We start from the raw sequence: 19,336 nt of genomic DNA, 5'->3' as shown, positions 1-19,336 counted from the left end.
GTCCATGTGGGTTTTCTGTGGGTACTCTGGTTTCCTCCCACATCCCAAAGATGTGCCCATTAGGTGAACTAGCATTTCTAACTGGTCCCCATCTGAGTGAGAGTGTGTGGCGTGCGCACGCGCACTCTGTCATGGGATGGCATCCTATCCAGGGCTGGTTCTGCCTAGTGCCCTGAGTTGCTGGGAGAGACTCCAGCCACCCGTGACCCTGAACTAGAAGAAGTGGGTACTTGTTTTTGTCGTGGGCAGGTGGAGTTCTTTCCCTGCTTTGTATCAGTTGCAAAGCAGGAAAAAGTCAAGCAGGCTTTATTCCTGGCCAGGCCTGGAGAAGGAAAGAACTCTTGATCTACAGATGCCCTCTCCCTGAAAAATAGAAGGCGTGGTGCGTTTAAGAACCGGGTATGGAGAGGGAAAGGGATGTTAGCGTGCGCAGGGTGGGACTCCAGATGCACGGGCTCAGTGCATAAACACGTCTTCATGGAACCCGTGATACAAATGGCGAGGTGTTCTTTTGGGGGAGGGAATTTTAGTATTATAATGATAACATTAAGGATCTAAAAGCAACTAGGGGTCACTTGTTCCAGTTTGCACCAGTTGGGGATCTTATCTCCCTCTGGTATCTGGTCAGGAATGGAGAAGCTCTGGTGCTACTGGACTGTCTGGTTTCTTTATGCAGCTGTGCCTACAAATAAAGGTCATAATTAAAGAAAAACGGCAAGAAAAGGAACTTTTCCAATTATTTCATCAGGGTGGTCCTGGTAACATTTTTATTAATCTTTCTTAAATGTTTGTAGAGCTCAACTTCATTTCAGTGTTTAATATTGGAAGTGTTTTGGGTCTTTCTGAGTTTGGTGATGTTTTTGTGACCAGAAATGTGCCATAGAAACTTAACTCTTAAATATCAATTAGCCTGTGGTACAGTTGGTTTCATTATAGGTCAGTTTTCAAGAACATACTAAATCCTCACATTAAGTGAGGACTTACTGTGTTTGATAGACAATAGAAAGTCAGAAAAGGTTAAGCAAAAATGTGTAATTCTTCTACCAGAACATAGTTGATAAGACATAATTTTATGAAACTTCAGATTTATAACAAAGTTATTAAGTTATGTAGATATTATTAAGATTGTGAAAATAAAGTCTACATAGGCCCATTTATTTGTGAGTCAGCACATAAACATAGAAGAATGATTAACAATATAAGCTTGTAGCTTATGCTAAATGTGAGTTGCAATAGATGACAAATTATAGAGGACTTCAGAGAACACTAAGCTTGCATGGGTCCTCAGAAGTTTTACAGGTCAATGCCACTCCATCTATTGGCTGATTTTTACTAGGTTAATATATGAACAACAAAGATAACATATCAGTAGGAGTTAAAATTATTTTATTGAATATCTGCCATGTCTGTACCATTGGATTCTACTAGGTGCCTTACAGCACTTTTGAGTCTTCTGTATACAAAATGCCTTTCATGAAATAGGAAACTCCAAAGTCAATGGCATGAGTATCTGTGGTTCAGATATGTGATGTTTGTTTCTAAAATCTTTATATAGTTTTGTATTCTTTTTCTTTTTGTTTCCTTCCTTTTACCCTTTTTAAAATGTGCTCTGGGTTTTGTCTTAGACTAACCTCTTTAATGCTGCCTTATGCCAGTATTCGGCTGCTGTGGTTGACAGATCACAAAATGGTGTGAAACTTCATTAGTGTTCTTCGTAAATGAAATATTTATGGATGCATCCAGAAAAGTGCTTATGATTTGGGTATTCACACAGTACTATTTTTTTGTGGATCTCTCTAATAATAATGTGAAAATCTAAAATGTATACAAAATATTAGCTAATATATATTTCAAAGTAATATATAAGTAAAAAACTACCAGATGACATTATTGCTTTCATATCTGTAAAAAAGTAATAAATAATTTTTAGTCAACATTGTAAACATGATCTTCCACATCTAAAGTTGTATTAATTTAATTAAGAGCTAATGTAGTGTCCTGAAGTCATTGAGTATTTAAAAACAGAATGTATTCTGACTGGTGGTAAACATAAAATTAACTATTCTCTGTGAGTCCAAAGATAAAATAGCATTATATATAGAATGCTGAATAATCCTGAGTTTGGGTTTTATTTTGTTGTTTAGTTTTTTTCATCTTCACCAGTGGGCTTGTAGGGTTTTTTGTTTGTTTGTTTGTTTGTTTGTTTGTGGATTTTTGTTTTTTGGGTTTTTTTTTGAGATGGAGTGTCACTCTGTTGCCCAGGCCGGAGTGCAGTGGCGCGATCTCAGTTCACTGCAACCTCTGCCTCCTAGGTTCAAGCAGTTCTTCGCCTCAGCCTCACAAGTGGCTGGGACTTCAGGTGTGTGCCACCACGCCCAGCTAATTTTTGTATTTTTTTTTATTCATTTATATATTGAATAAACTCAGAATTTCTAAGGAAATGGCTGAAGATATTCCTTCAGCCCGTGCATTCCAGAGATACACCATGAGCTTTTAAAGACTTGCCCTTAGAGCCACAGAATGCCTGCTGATGACTGTAAGTGCAGACTTTCATTAATCAGGTTTTATCTAAAACTCAGCTGAGAAACACAGAGCACTAAGAAGCTAGTTTAGAGTACATGTGGTCCATTTATTCCTTGGAATATTCTAGTTTACATCTTTAGATTGGGTGAAACCATCCAAGAGCTCCATTTTTTTCTAGGCTGTCTGTTCTCCTCCGAGGTTTCTTTGCCCATGTTCCTCTTCAGCATTAGGCCTGCCGTTTGCATGGAGGCACCTTTCAAGGGAGTGCGTAAGAACGGTGGTCCTATTATCGCAGGGCTGTCATGTTGGTGTCACTCGGTACATTGTTTAGTGTCCCTTCTGTGAAGACTCAAGACGTTTCTTTTAAATCTAGATGACAGCTCATTTTTCTTTTCGTAAGGAACCTAGAATGTGGTTTTTGTTTGTGTTTTGTTTGTTTGTTCGTTTGTTTTTCCCATATAACCAGTGTTAATTTTAAAATTTGCCTTGGCCATTAGCCGCTCAAAGCCAAAGTCCCTGCTTATGTCTAGGAAGTTATGGCTTTTGTCTCCCGTATTCCTTCCCTCATAATCATACCTTCAGCTTTGTCTTTTTTGTCTATCTTTTTACTGTATTCTAGAAGCTTCCCTAAGTCCTTTATGTTATGTGTGTATGTGTATGAAATATGTATGTGTGTATGTACCTTAGTACATGTATGTATATGTGTATATGAAATACACGGTTTTATTTCAAAAGCCATGAAAGTAAAAATCATTGTAAGAATATTAGCTATGATTATTTTCTAAAATAAAAAAGACATTTTTTGTATTAACTGAAATACTTGAGATCTTCCTGGAGTCGTTTATATAGCTATAGATATTTTTCTATAACAAATCCAGTAAAAGTTATAAAAATCACACACTATTAACTAGCTGTATTAACATTACAGTCATAGCTTTAAATATTTCCTAATAATTCACATTTCACTTTCTGGGATATTAATAATATAGTGTCATCTACTAATAATACAAGAAAATTACTTAGTTTCAGTGCCCTTGAAAAAATGTAGCACACACATCCTTCTTAACACAGTTATACAAAATGGTTCTCCTGTCAGATTTTTTATCAGTGTAACAAATATGAGTGTATTATTATATAGGAATTAAACTGCATCCATTTTAAAGCACAAACATATTAGCCACAAGACTGCTGCAGCACTGAATTAGTTTTATGTTTATAAATAAGCAGAATAGGAAGCACAATAAGGTAACATTTAAGAAATGAATCTCTGTAGGTTCTTTCCCAGCTAGGCCTTGGCTTTGCCTTCATACGTCTCCTCGGTGATCTTCAAAAAGGCATCGTCTAGCACTCTAGATAATTATTGTTAGAGGGTTCTGAGTAATTTACATTTAATTGCCTGGACTATAAATAATACAGCATCCTCAGTTAAAAATACCCTAGACGCCAAGAAAGTAGAACCGACTCCTTTCAAGGCTTGGGAGGATAAACATCACTGAAATTTCTTCAGAATTCTTTGTCAAAATTTCGTTGCAAGTTGCCATGTCACTGAACTCAGATCCCCATGTGAAGTCCCTCACACAGAAGACCAAGCAACACGGAGTGTGCCATGCTTGACTCAGTTGGATGATGTGTCTTCCTTTGGTCTCTGGATCAATGCTGACTGGTATTACACTACTCAGTGTGCTGCAGCAGCATGAAACATGAAGGCGTAGAGCAGTACTTGCGGTGTGCTCTGTACAGATGTTACTGAACCCAGAGAAAAGCACTCTAGAACCTGTACGTGTGATACGCACATGTTCCAAAAGGAATGCTTGTTTTTTATTTGGCAAAATTATTCTTTACTAATGTCAGAATAGAGAGGTTTAAGCTCTTAGAAGCTGCTATCAAGGCTCCATTAGAAACGAAGATAAAATACTTCTACAAATACAATGTACTTTTTAAGTTTAAGGTGATTGTATTATGATCTTGAGGTCTGGTAGTGGTGTAATACATGACAAATAAAGGATTAGGGTTTTTTTTAATGAAATTGTAAGTCATAAGAGATTTTAGGATTTCTTCAGAGCAAAAATTAGATATACCTCTAGATGTGATTTTTTGGTCACTTAAAACTACACAGTCGTGCACATATAAGTAGCTTGAGGAAAGGGACTTTTCCCTTCATTTCTTTTATAGCAACTAGTAGAGGGCTCCAACTGGCCAAAGACCATATGTCCCAGCATTCCCAGATAGGTCGTTATTTCACGCACTTTTTTTGTTTTAAGTTAAGGCAGTTTATTTGATGTATAACTAAGAGTGATTTAATTTTTATGGTTTTTAAAGACTTGTCAAATAAATAAATTCACCACTTCCAAAAAAAAAAAGAAAACCTTTGTTGGGCTCTGTCCCAATTTTTAGTTTAAAAAATATATACCCTGAGTGTAGCCACTCAGTAACGGTGGTTGAATAATGACACTAGCTATGCCGCTTCGTGTGTTTAGTCCTTAGTTTCATCCTGATAAATGGCATCAGTTCTTTTGCTTAAGCAGTGACCTTACTGCATTATTTTTATAGAATTACAAGTTGTAAAATTTTGATTCTGTAAAGGACCTTCCGTTATGACTTACTACTTCCTGTCCTTCATTTTAAAAACAGGCAAACTGACAAGCTTTTTTTATGCTGACAGTGAGACCACAGTGAAGCTCAGCTTTCCTGAACAGATCTCATATCTGCTCTGTGTTCTTAGAGTGGGGTGTGCACTGTTACACAGGCTTACACGTGTCAGGGGCACACATGGAGTTGAGCCATCTCATCAGAGGATGAGCTGACCGTTGCTGAGTTCCAAGCCCAGGCCTCTTCCTCTCTATCCTTCATCTCATTTTCTCTCACCACCTCTTGGACCTTGCTCTTTAGATAACTTTCTCTTTTATCCTTAACTTCTCCTTCTCCATGGCATCTCTTTTTCAGCCTGGAAGTGTATTTTGTTCTGTATCTTCTCCACCTACTGTCCAATCCATCCTTTCCCAGGACAAGGAGTTTACACTTCATCCAGTTTGTCACCTCTCCCACTCTCTTCATCTACTGGAATCTGATTTTTGCCGCCACTGGTTTTCTAAACCCTCTCTCTGTCTCTCTGTTTCCCTTTGGTTACAAACAATTTTTGATTACCAAACGCTTTTCAGTCTTTAAAGTAGTGGTTCTGAAACTTTTTGGTCTCAGGATCTCATCAAAATTGAAGACCTGAGTTTTTGTTTATGAGGATTGTATCTATATTTTCATCTTTTACAAATTAAAACTGAGAATTTTTTAAATATTGGTTTATTTATTTAAAATCAACTCATTTTGCATTGATGTAGAAACATTTTTGTGAAAAATATTTTCCAAAATGAACAAATACTGAGAAAAAGTAGCATTGCTTGACATTTGTCAGATCTCTTTACTGTCTAGAAGACAGGTGGAATTTAATAGCTATGCATGTCTTTCATCTGTTGCAGTATATTATTTTGGTTGGAAGATATGGTCAGAATTTAACTGCTCACACAGATATGTAGTTGAAAAGGGAGGAATGTTTTAATGGCCTTTTCAGGTAATTTTATATCTTCTTGGACACTGCACCAAAACTCAACATGTGATTGTTTTTTAAAGGTTAGTTGCAATGTGGAATCTGCAGTCACATTAACTTTACTGTTACATTAAATCCACTAGTGTATCTTGCACTTCGAATGGGTCTTTCACCTGCCCGTGATTTTGTAACATTATGCCCTGGTCTTCGGAGAATGTTGGTCCACTGAGTTATGTTGGCTGTCCATATATGGTCACTTTGCATTTAACAATATTAAAATATCACATTTGCTAATATTACTGTTGATCTCTTCAAAAGCGTTAGTGTTGAGAAGCCAGATACAGGTTTCCAAAATTCTTATTTTTACTTAAAAGCTTGAACGTGTCATTGACAATAAATCTTGTCAGTTGTTTTCCTGGAAAGGCTTAACTTTGTTCATATTCAAGAAAGTATCTCTCAAATAACTGTAGTTTTTCTCTCAGTTATGCTTTCAAGTAAATGACGTTCGGTGAAAAAAGCAGCTAGTTCATTCTGCAAGTCAATCTTACAAGTGTTTTTCTCCAAGACAACCATGAGATTTCAGTATACAGAAGTGTTTTATGCGTACTTCCCACTTTGTCACACTGAATATTGAAACAATGTGTACTCAAGGGTTGAAATTTCCTTGATTAATAACTTTTTCATCATGGATATTCTGAAGTGAAACTGTTCTGTTGTTTTGCTCACTGCCAGCATGGCAGTGAAGAACATAGCAACTGCTAAACGAGTACATGTCAGTGCCCCTGCCTTGATTCGGGTTAAAGTGTCAGCAGTTTTACCCACCATTGCTTTTGCATCATCAGTGCAAAATCAACGTGATGAATAGGCCAAATAATATCTCAGTATTTTTATGAAAATTGTTTTGATCTCGTAGACTTCTCAAAGGAAAGGCATCTGCAAACTACAGTTTGAGAACCACTGATTTAGTGAAATCCTTTGTTGCACAGAATCATGAAACGTATTTTTTCTTTCTTAAAACTCTTTATTTTCTGCATCTCCCATATCCCACAGTGATAACCTTTCCTACGATCCAGTACCTGGAGAGAAGGTAGCCTAGATTTCAGGAAAACTAAGGCTAGGCTTCCTGTAGCTCAGTAGAAATCCTGAAACTTCTATTTAATTTAAAGGACTGTTAACTTTTCTTGGGATTCCAGTGCCACTGGTTCCAGAAGGGGACCTCCTTAAGGAACCATGGGCATTTGATGTTAAAGCACCATGATACATAATTTTTGGTAGCAAATCTGCCCATTGTTTAGAGGTCACATTATAGATGACATCCTCTTAAATGTGTCAGACTTGCATTCTTGAAGCGCTATTCTCAAATTCTCTAGGCTCATTAGTCTTTTTTCTCTTCCTTTAATAAGGCCGAGCTTATTCCTGCCTCAGGACTTTTGTTTTTGCTATTTCCTCTGCCTAGAAGGCACCTCCTCCAGATATTGACATAGCCTGCGTGGTCTCATCATTCAGGTCAGCCTCCTCTGACCTCCCTATGTATAACAGCCTCCTTGCCATCACTCTCACATTATTACCCTTTTAGCTTCACAGAATTTTATAATCTGCACTCCTCTTGTTTATCCTTTTTTTACTCATTAGGCCCTTAAGAACAGATAACTTCTCTGATAATTTCCTATTATAGTCCCAGCAACCTTAACTGTTGAATGATGAATGCAGAGACCCTATGCCTGCACTGAGGATTAAAGGGTCTGCTCCTGGAACAGAGAGCCAGGACGCACACTCCCATACCTCTTCCTCACACCCTCTTCCTCGTCTTTGTTACCTTGGCTTTCCCTTCCCTAGTTCACAGTTACCTCTTCCCCATCCTAAATGGCATCTCATCCTGTCGATTCTAAGGTTATCTTACAGTCTCTTCTCAGCAACCCTAAGCACCTGGGCTTAGCTTGCTTTTGTTTCTTTGAAACAAAATTCTCAAAGATACAGAATATGTATAATTCCCTAAAATATGGAATATATATATGAAATCTTAAGATATAGACACACATGATGTATATATCTTAACCTACATATATACCATATATCTATTATATATATCTTATTTATATGCACACTATGTGTATATACACATACACATATACATATATACACTATGTATATAGTCTGCTTTTTCAAAGAATTAAGATTCCAAGTGAATAATTCTCAACCTATTTAATCTTAGGACCCCTTTAAACTCTTAAAAATTATTGAAGAACCCAAAGAACATTTGTTTATAGTGCGTTATAACTATCAATATTTGCCATTTTAGAAATTTCAACTGAGAAATTTTAAAATTATTTTATTTGAAAAGAACCCATTATATGTTAACATAAAAAATATTTTTATGAAAAATGATGCCAACCTCTTTGATGTCTGGCTTAACAGAAGTCAACTGGATTCTTCTATCTGCTTCCACCTGTGATATCTCAGATCATGTAAAATCTGGAAAACTCAGCTATACGTTCATGAGAAAACGAGAGTGAAAAGGGCAAATAACATCCTGGTGTCAGTGTGGACACTTGAGAAGCACTGCTCTCAGCTGTCCCTATGGGACTGCGTCTTGTGAGACAGCGAATTCCAGGTGGTGGGGGCTCCTGCCTTTGCCACACCCAGCTGTGCAGTCTGGGGCACATCACTCGACTTCAGTTTCCTCCTGTAGGAAACAAGGGGCTCTTGTGCCTGCTAACCATGGCAACATTCAACTCCAAAATATTAAAAGTTTTGCGTAGCAGCTACTTTTCTCATGGCTGACTTACAAATATATGATTACCAACCATTATCTTACAATAAATTCTGAAACATGTTAAAATATATGCGTCTTAACATAGGGCTGTATGGATGCTGCAGCTTCTTTGATGCCTTCCTAAAAATTCTTTGAAGTAATTACTCTCAAACCTAATCCTGCACTGAGACTATTTAATGAACAAAGAACTCAATTAATATGGAAGGTAAATCACATGTTTTAAGAAAAACAAGGAGTTCCTATTTTGTTTAATGCTATTTTTGTATCTGATTAAGTTTTACGGGGAAAAAAAGTTTAAGTGGAAACCAAAGGGATAGTTTTTTTAAAAGCATGTTGCCTCTCTTACATTCAGACAATGGAATATTATTCAACAGTATTAAAAAAATTAGCTGTCAAGCCATGAAAAGACATGGAGAAATGCATATTACTAAATGCATATCACTAAATACAAGAAATCAATCTGTAAAGGCTATCTATTATATGATCTCCAGCCATATGACATCCTGGAAATGGCAAAACTATAGTCAGAAAAAGATCAGTGGTTGCCAGAGGTCAAGGGAGAAAGGATTTTCATGGTAGTGACACTATGTTATGTGATACATATGATACTCTAATGGTAGATGTATGCCATTATACATTCGTCAAAATCCATAGAATGTACAAAACCAAGAGTGAACACTAATGTAAATGATACGTAAATTTATCAGAAAGCTGCCACCCTGGTGCAGGGTATTGATAGTGGGGGAGGTCGTGTGCATGCAGATGTAGGAATAATACAGGAACTCTACTTTCTCCTCAGTTTTGCTTTGATTTTAAAACATCTCTAAAAAATAAACTATTTTTTAAAAAGCATATCATCCACTCATACTTATTAAAGAGATAAAAAATCAATACAAACTTCAGTCATACTTAATGATGATATTTACAACACTATATGGTGTTTATCTTTAGAACTGAAAATAAAAATAAAAAGAAAATATTTTAATTGACTGTTTTTTAACATATAAATGGCTAATCTTAGTACCCAGTTCCAAAATTAGAAAAAAAGAAGCCACTCAAGAAATAGGAATCAAAAAATGGGACTTGTTCAATTTAACAAAGTAAAATATTTTTTAAGCACTTTTGTGACTTCTCTGAAAATTTCCAATTCATTCAGTTATTCGTTTATCTGTGCTGTATGCCATGCTGGGCCTGTCAGGCAGTCCCTGCCCTGAAGGGCCTTAAAGTTGGCTTGGCAGAGACAGAGAGGTCAATCAGTGAGCTGCCATAAACGCTATGAGAAAAGGGTGTCCAGGACACACAGAAGATTCCCAGTGCCATGATAAGAGGGACACAAAGGAGGGAGCTGGCAGTTGTGCATAGAGGAAAGGAGAACTGGTAGTATTTTAGCAGAGCTCTCAAAGATGAGTAGATGTTTATCAGGCAGATATATCCTTCTGACTCCAAAATCTATGCTTATTTTTATATATAAAAATGACTCTCATTGAACGAAATGCTAATTAAACACTGTTGTGAATTGCTGACTAATGAATCAATGATTACTTTGCAAAAATGACAGTTTGTATTCTTTTACATTGTATATTTCATGGCTAAGAATGAAGAAATTCTCAAGCACCATGTACATAGAACTGAACAATATATGTAATGACTTAACTACTTTGGCTTTCCAGTAGAATTAAAGACATAAGTAGTAGCAAGGAAGGTACTAACTTGAAAGGATTTGGGATATAATTTTCTCTAATTTACTTAAGATGGATAAAGCACATGAGTTTTAATACTATTGATATTAAAATTTAAAGTGTTTAATATTGTTTTTGCTGGATTTAACTGATTAACTTTTAGTTGACTTTTGTCAGAAGTTATCTTAGTATTTACATAGAATAATGTGCTTTATATTAAAACACTCATTCACTTGTGTCCTCTAAATGAAATTATTTCTTACTAACACTTGTTTCTATTAAATATAGAGAACTATGGCATACCATACAGCCGTTAAAAAGATTGAGGTAATCCATTTCTACCGACATGGAAAGATGTTAGTAAAAGAGAAATTTTAAAAGAAACTAGCAATAGTACAGAAGAGTATGTAAAATAAAATCATTTTTAAAAAAGAAAACTATCTGTGATGATCATTATTCATACCTATACAGGTATATATATGAAGAGAAAAAGATCTGGAAAGACACACCCCAAGCTATGACTGGTGGATACTGGGGTGCTGAGAGGGGATTCTTGGTAAAGAGTTACTTTCACTTCTTAACTGTTTTTCTATAATAAATCATCTGTATTTCTCTTTTCAATGAGTGTATTTCTTTAAAATTGGATATATATTAGAATAACGCAAATGAAAGAAGTAGTAAAAAGTGTCATTGGGGAAACATTATAGCTATAACACAGATAAGATTTTAAAAATTCAAGGTAAAATAAGTATTTAAACTTTTGAACTGAATGAAAAACACTAATCTAGACAGAACAGTTAAAAGTCTGTATTTTCAGAAATAGCTCACCTTTTCTTAAACTTGGTTATTATGTAGACAGACTGATTGATTTTGCTTTTCAACTGAAAAGCTGAATCAGCTCTGTTCACCTAAATGGGCACTTAAAATCTAGTAAGGAAATGAACACTGTCTACTTTAGAACAGTGCATGAGCTCATTTTTTAAGAAACTCCTCCAAACCTGTGGTTTGTTTTTATCCCATATGGTGATTACAATAATGGGATGTAAAGTAGCTTCAGTCCTAAATTCCAGTAAAATTCTTAAGTTAGGTCCCATTTTATAGAATACATTTCATAATTAATAATTTTAGATGTTACTTCTATATTCACAAGTAGAAATCCCTCTAAAATCATTCTAGTCCAGTTTGTGTACCGTAAAATCTCCCAGACAGGTGGCTGTCTTTTAATACTAAAGTTCTTAATATTAAAACAAAGAACTAGACCTTCCAGCAGTATTCCATTTCACTGTATAACAGGAGGAATATTTAATTTTCAGCCTGTTTGAAATGCTATAGCAAAGTGTTTCAGACCAAATCCCTATTATATTAGCAAATTTAGACTGAAACTATAAAATAATTTGCAATTATTATCAGGTTTATAGTTGTAAATCATAAGTATTTGAAAATATATAAATTTAAAATATTCTGAGCATCCATTTTCCTTATGTTTTAGCATGTTATTAGTTGACACTTATTTGCCATAGGAAAATAGGAAATTAACTACATCTTATGTAATCTTTCTGTAGTATATATTCAGAGATGCGGGTGGATGATGATGATGATGATGATGACGATAGCTGATAAGGTTTGCATGTACCTACCAGTGTTTACTATGTGTCAGGCACTGTTTTAGGTACTTCTGTTGCATTAACTCATTTCAACCACACATACCATAATAAGTACTGTTATTGTTCCCATGTTCCATATTAGGACACTGAGACATAGACAAGTTAAGGAACTCACTCACGGTTACACAATTAGTAAGTATAGATCCAGGTGATAAGGAGCCTGTTTCTCAGCCATTGTGCCTCAAACCCTAGATGTGCATGCTATTTTTCCTTGCAGGATTTCTGATGCCTGGATAGCCCAGGAAACATTTTTGATCTTGCTTTTAACACGCCAGCTGCAATGTGCTTGTCGCAAGTTTTTCAGAGGGAAACGAACTACTCAGCAGGAAATACTGACTATTTACAGTGTGCAAAACCCTGACTGGGAAGTAGTGACTCTCAAATGGAATTCTGCAGTGTCTATCACCATCCCAGAATGAGAGATACTTCATTTGGTTTTTTGAACTAGTGCTCACCACAGGAATGATGCATTTCTGGAAAACATTTCCCCACCCTCCACCATTCATAGCCCCCAAAACTAACAATACAGCTCACCCTGAGCAGATGCCTTCACCAAAGCCACTTTGATGTCTGTGAACCTTTCAAACATATTAGCAGCATGGCAGCCTGAAATTCTGGAGGGTGTGTACAAACATGTTCTAGAAAGTGCCTCTTCCTGAACAAAACTGTCCCCCTTGATTGTGACTGTGGCATCTGTGAGGGCTGTTGACCAATTCTCTGAGGACCTCCTCTTGAATCTTTTAGACTGAGCTCCTCAAGTTTGTGGCCCTGAAAGAGCTCTTTGGCATCTTGTCCTGTCTAGCCAAGGAGGTTGAGGTAGTTAGTTGTCACTGGTACCTTCTTGGGGTCAAAGTGACACATACATTGCTCCACTGTAGAAGTCCTGTTGCTGTTTCCTGTAGAACTAGCTTGACTGTGTTGTGTAATCAAATCTTTCCTGTGGTTTCCTGGGGATACCTCATAGGTATTTCCTTTCCCATCCAGTATGCATGATGAAAAAAGGGATGCAACATGCAGTTGATTCGATTTTAAATAATTTTTCTTTACATTAAGAATGTAACCTACATGCATATCCTGCAGACTGTAACCAAGTGGATCAATCTAAAAAGTCACTTTGTGTAAAGTAAACCAAATATGTGATACTTTTTTCCCTCTTATTGGCAAAAAAAGTATGAAGTTTGCTAATACTAATTAGGAACATTCTTTAGGTGAAAAGTGAAGGCAATTTTGCATTGCCTACTAAAATTTAAAATGTACATATGCTTTGACACAGCTTTGGTGTCTCTATCCTACAGAAATACCTAGGTGTATACGAGGATCTGTATACAGTATAACCTAAGTTCCCATCAGAAAAAGAATGGTTAAATAATGTAGTGCACATACGCAGAACTACAGTGCAGAGGTGAGCGAGAGTGACGCGAGATCCATGTGTGCTGACATGAGAGGACCATCCCATGAAGAAAACAAAGTTGCGGAAAAGTATGTGTAGTATGTACATCACTTGTATTCAAGGTTAAAAAATAGACTATACTTTCAGTGATCATTTCTATACTTGGTTACTAGGGAAATTGCTCTGAACGTGTAGGCAGCAGAAACCACAAAGAGGAGGCGCAGCATCCTCCCCTGAGCGTGTTGCTTCCCTGCAACTGCCCTTTGCCATTGATGATAGTTCTTCTCTTCTTCTGCGAGAGGAAGAGGGACAGGACGCGGTCTGAATGGTAAAAAATAAAAAAATAAAAAAAAAATAGAAAAGCTCTTGGAAGATCCAGATCCAGTAAATAGTTAAGAGTAGTTACTGTTAGTGGGTGTGAACCATTTTCAATCATGTTAAGAATTCCTAAAAACAACTGGATAAGAATTGTTCATAATACCTCAGCTACTTTTGAAAATACATGTACAGATGCTTAGGACAGTGCCTGATACATAATACTCAGTACATGTTAGCTGCACATAGTAGTCGTTGTGGTATTATTTTTGGGGAAAAAAGATAGTTGTATTCCCTGTATTCTCTTTTGTGTACGCTTAGATTTAAGATGGTTTCATGTGAAGCTGGAGGTTAATCTTGGATTAATTGAAGTGTTTCTTGTTGCATTCTAATGTTCAGGGAAGTGATATCCAGCAGTAACTTCACGTCCTAAGATCATTGCAAATTACCAAAGTCATAAAGTGTTTTTACAGGTTTCCATCTTTTTGCCAAGTCCTAATTCTGCTGAGAGTTGCATGTTTTCTATTTCTTTTTTCAAATTAACTTTTAAATTTCACACATTTTCTCTTATTTGCAGACCATTTTTTATAAAGACTAAAAGTTCATCAATTCAAGGGAAAGTATAAATAGGGAGTGCCAAAGTTATTTAGAAACTCAGGTACTGAGTGTTTGGCAAACTCTCAAGCAACATGGTGTGCTTCCAAGTGATTTGCTGTGCCAGAGTAGACTCAGTTCATATTTGTGTTTCAAACTCAAACCATCCCTCTCCGTGTTTGTACACCCCACTGTGAGTTGCTCCTCAATAGTTGAAGTCACAAATACATCTTGGCAGAACTGGATTGTATCTCTCCTCCCCAATAGCCTGTTCTAGTAATAGTTAATAACGATTGATCAATGATTATCTTTTAATTACGTTTTGCCCTATTTCAATAATGGCATCAAAGTGATACCATTTCTATTGAAATTTTTGTGTGCTAATATAAATCTTTGGCAAATTCTTAGAGTCATTTTTTTCCCGGAAAACATTTATATTGAAAATATATTTTATTGTGCATATTACTATTTAGACTATTTGTATTTACCTTTTTGAATTTCAGCTCATGCAATCTTTTCTAATTCCCTAATATATAATTACATAGGTTTTATTATGTAACTGTCAGTCTCATGCTAAGGTACCCAGACTCCAGAAGCCGTTACAGATAACTTCTTGTAAATCTACAATTGTTTTTCTCAATTGAAAATATATTTCTAAAAGGGTCATAGGAGAGCCCATTTCCTGATTTCTGCCATTTTTGGACAGTTTTTGTTTCCTTTGTTGTTCATGTCAATTATTATTGTAGACCCTATAAAATACTCATTGGTCATAAAAATCCGTATTTAACATAGATTGTACACTGGTGACTGAAGGGTAAGTGTAATGTTTCAAACTTCACTTACTGTTGCATCCTACTTGCTTGGACCATATTTATGTATTCATGCAAAACACGAAGTCCCAGATGGAGGATAAAACGCAATAAATAAAAATTATTGTTTAATATCTCAATGGTGATGGGCATAATCAAGAAAAAGTAGGATATTGAGTTAGAAGTAATGGGTAAAGGGCTGTGGCATTAAACAGGGTGGCCCATAAAAGCCTCCTTTGTCAAGATAACTTTGGAACAGAGATGTAAATGAAGTGAGGGCATATAGAGGGCATATAGTGGTTAACCAATAGTGGTTAACAGGCTGATGAGATTTTCAAGCAGCGGGAGCAGCAACTGTCAGAACCCCAAATGGGAACCCCCTTGACATATTCAAGAAAGTGCAAGGAGATCACTGTGACTAGAGCAGCACGAACAAAGGAGAGAGGTGTCAAGTCCTGAACAAGGCTGTGAACAGAAGAGAGGTGATTTATTGTTGAAAAGTTACTCTGACTGCATGTGTACAGTGATGAAAGCATGGAGATCAGTGACTTTCAACATGTTGGATGATGACCACCTCAGCTCCAGCAAGAAACGTACTTTACATCATTACCCATTTCCACTTTATTCTTCTTTCACTGACTTGAGTGGTGATGTGCTCTCTGGTTTCACTTGTAGTCCACCTAGCAGAAGAGAACTATTGTTCAAACATGAATATAAAAATGGTTCTTGCCAGGTCATGGCCAACTGCCTAAGTGACATGTTATCAACACAGTGAACTGGAGACTAAGACACCATTTCCAGAAGGCTCAGCACAGAAGAACACTTACTCTGAGACCCCCAAATTTTACAGGAATTTTCATCCCTTAGGAAAATTCCGGTCATGCAGGATCCGGTCAAGATTAGAAAAGTGCAACTTTAAAAACTATAATGGACCCTTCTCTTCAATCCATTGATCCCTTCAGGGCAGAGAACAAGTAATGTGCGTCCTTCGTCTTGACAGAACCTACCTGGAGGACTGGCTCCAGGAAAGAGCAGACTAGGAGGATGGTGGGCTCTGGAAGCCTCAGCAGGGATTGGTTCACTGCAGCTGGTTCCCATGGTGAATACTTAGGAAGTGACTGTGTATATACCACTGATTTCTTCTGTAAAGAGAGCCACTGCTAAAGGAATAAAAAGTTTAACAAGAAATCCTAAGATTAAAACATGCCTTAAGACCTTCACTGTCCAGAATTCTTTAAGTTATTGTTTACAAGTATTAGTCCAGTAGTAAATTCCAAAGAATGAAAAATGCAGACCTGTAATATATATGGTCCTTTCAGGCAGAGTAAAGATTTGATTCCAAGAATAGATTTGATCTTTCTACCATAAATAATGGTGTTTGTAGATGATATAGAAGGATGAGTTTGATATCCAGAGCATAGAAAATGGGCAATGTAACAAAACCTCTTCAGTTTCTAGTTTCACTAAGTAAGATTTTGTCAACACAAGTGTATTTTACTAATGTATTGTTTTGAAGAGGGTTATTTTGGGGGTAATTATTTTCAGTTTTGCAAAAAGATGTTGGCAATATAGTTGTTAAATTTGTGCAAATAATAGGTAAAGCAAAATACCACTGCAAATTATATTTTCCTATGTGTATTAACCTGCACAGAATAAATACTTGCTAAAACATTTGTTAGATATTATATTCTGTGTACCATAATAGGACATAAATTATTCATGACTATATGTGTATAGATATAGATGTCAATATATGCACAGATATAGATACAGTGATGCCCAATACTTAGACCACTGTAATTATCGAGTAACAAAACGGTAAATGTTTTTTAAACTCTTCTAAATCATTTTCATTTACAAGTGTGAGAATGGCAGATTTTGAATGCTGATTCCCACTCTTTCTCTTAAGGTAGAGTGATATTCTTTGGACAAGAAAAACTTTGAGAAACTAGCTTTTTCCTAACCACTTAATAGCTGGGGAAGCTTCATATGTTTTAGGAGCTTTCTATATCCTTCCTTCTCTCAAACCAATGTACAGAGAGGACACTGCCATTCATGAGCACAGAAAATCCACCCAGCAGGACACACTGAAGTAGTTTCCTTCCTGTTACTAAAAGTTAAAAAAAAATTAAGCATTAACCTTCCACTAAAGGGGAAGAGGCTGGTTATTCAGTGGGGCTTAGGGGGTAGGACAAAAATATTGTTCAGTATATTACTTGGTAATAAGTAACAAACAAAAGTTTAAAAATGTAATGGTTTGTTTTCCAGATTTATGAAATATATATGAATGTCATAGTGTCTGCCAATGCCAAATGGCTTTGTCAGAATACCCCTGGTTTCAGAACGCTCCCACATTCAAATATCTTGTCTCTCTCAGTCTTTATTACTAGAATTTTGGAAATGCTGTCTCATGCCCTAGTATACCTCAAGAAAGCATCAGAGAAATGAGATTTTTTTCTGTCATGTTTTATGTCACCCTCCCCCCTTATAAAATATAAATATTAACAGAACAGTTAGTTTTGTATTATGGAACCCAAGGGGAAAAGACAAGGAATGTGTAATAGAATTGATGCAAAATCCTCCTAAATATTTAGGGTAGGCCATTTGTTCATCTGGGCAACTCACACTGAGACAATAGGACTAGATAATGGGAAGGTATATTTGAAACTATTCGCAGATATAAAATGATACCTAATTTATACTTCTCATAATTTTTATTCTTAACTTCAGGCCCTAGCCTTATAGACGTGAAATCAATATGGCAATGCACAGACAAGGAATTCAAATACTTAACCTCATCATGAAAATTAATCTGGAAAAATAAAAATAAATAATAAATCAATCTCTTACAATCTTCAAACCATCCTTGCTGAATTATGCAATATAATATAAGTACCAAATATGCTTATTCACACTGCTAAAAGCCATGGCTATCATTTAGATAAGCTGGTAAACATGGGAAATCAAGGAAACTTGACCGGATAACTTTTTCTGGTAGACAGTTTTCTGATTTTATTCTAAATTACTGGTATGAACTTAGGCATAAATTTTATGTAGTCTTTTTATGATTGTTCTGCCAGAAAGTATATTTTACTCTTTAATACTATAATAAACCAGGAGAACATAATTACATGAAATACGTAAGCCTTTTCATCTTTTCCATTTCTGCACAAATAGAAATATTTGCATTGTAGTCACTGTAGCAAAACTGGATTTTCATATTTAATTTTTTTGTATTTGGCCCTTATTTCTTGTTTCAAAAATTCAAGGGTGTTTGTAATTGTAAGATGTTTCTGTTGAAAATAATTATTAAGAGGCCAAAGTGATATTCTACATCATTTTTCTTTCAGTTAATTTTTAAGAATTACTAAAATGAAACATTTTTGAAAAATCACAATATATTTACTATGGATATATTTATTTCAAAATATATATCAGAGCTAGCTTTAACCTTTGAAATGTTGCTGTCCACTTCCAAGTGCAGGTCATCTCACCTGGCTTCTTGTTTTTGTTTTTGTTGTTAAAATGTTCAACTCAGGTTCTACATGGTCAGCTATTATGAGCGGAATCACAGAATAGCAGTTGGAGCTCGCCATGGTTCAGTGGCCCTGTACGACATCCGGACTGGAAAATGTCAGGTAAATAAATCATTGTGACTTCCTCTCCATAAAGCGTGGAAGTTATTGAAAGGAGAGAGAGACTAGCACTTCACCAGTTGACGTGCTGAGCTGCTGGAACATTATGGATAATGCTAAAGGGATCAATAGTTTAATGAAGGACGCACAGAATATAGAGCCCTACTGTCTTCATTCACTGGGACTGAAGGGTTGCCACAGAAGAGTTCATAAGAGAGCCCAGAGTAAGGTGGCACTGCTGACAAACTATTTTGCAATACGTATTTTCTTATTTTAAACCGAGTTTTCTGATCTTATTTTTGCCATGTGTTTTCTGAAAAGTTTGATGATATGTTATTATGATATAATGATTGAACAAAAATTAATTTTCTCTAAGCGAAATGAGGTATTTCACAATTATGAGACAGTGATCTAGT

The 19,336-nt window shown here is 36.0% G+C and overlaps 1 protein-coding gene and 1 pseudogene across 6 annotated transcripts in view; both read left to right on the top strand.

The window, feature by feature from the left end:
• WDR7 (WD repeat domain 7) overlaps positions 1 to 19,336 on the top strand; it is a 389,629-nt gene that overhangs the window by 301,891 nt on the left and 68,402 nt on the right. For all 6 annotated transcript variants that reach the window (XM_005586607.5, XM_005586606.5, XM_065533758.2 and 3 more), the window contains one exon: positions 18,824 to 18,923. In XM_005586607.5, coding sequence (XP_005586664.3) covers positions 18,824 to 18,923 — 100 coding nt within the window. The remainder of the gene's footprint in view (positions 1 to 18,823; positions 18,924 to 19,336) is intronic.
• Positions 13,699 to 13,897, top strand: LOC123570142 (small nucleolar RNA U3; annotated as a pseudogene).

The sequence above is a fragment of the Macaca fascicularis genome, chromosome 18 (assembly GCF_037993035.2).
Source record: "Macaca fascicularis isolate 582-1 chromosome 18, T2T-MFA8v1.1".
Taxonomy (NCBI): Eukaryota; Metazoa; Chordata; class Mammalia; order Primates; family Cercopithecidae; genus Macaca; species Macaca fascicularis.
The sequence above is the reverse complement of the archived record's forward strand: the minus strand, read 5'-3'. Positions and strand labels throughout refer to the sequence as shown.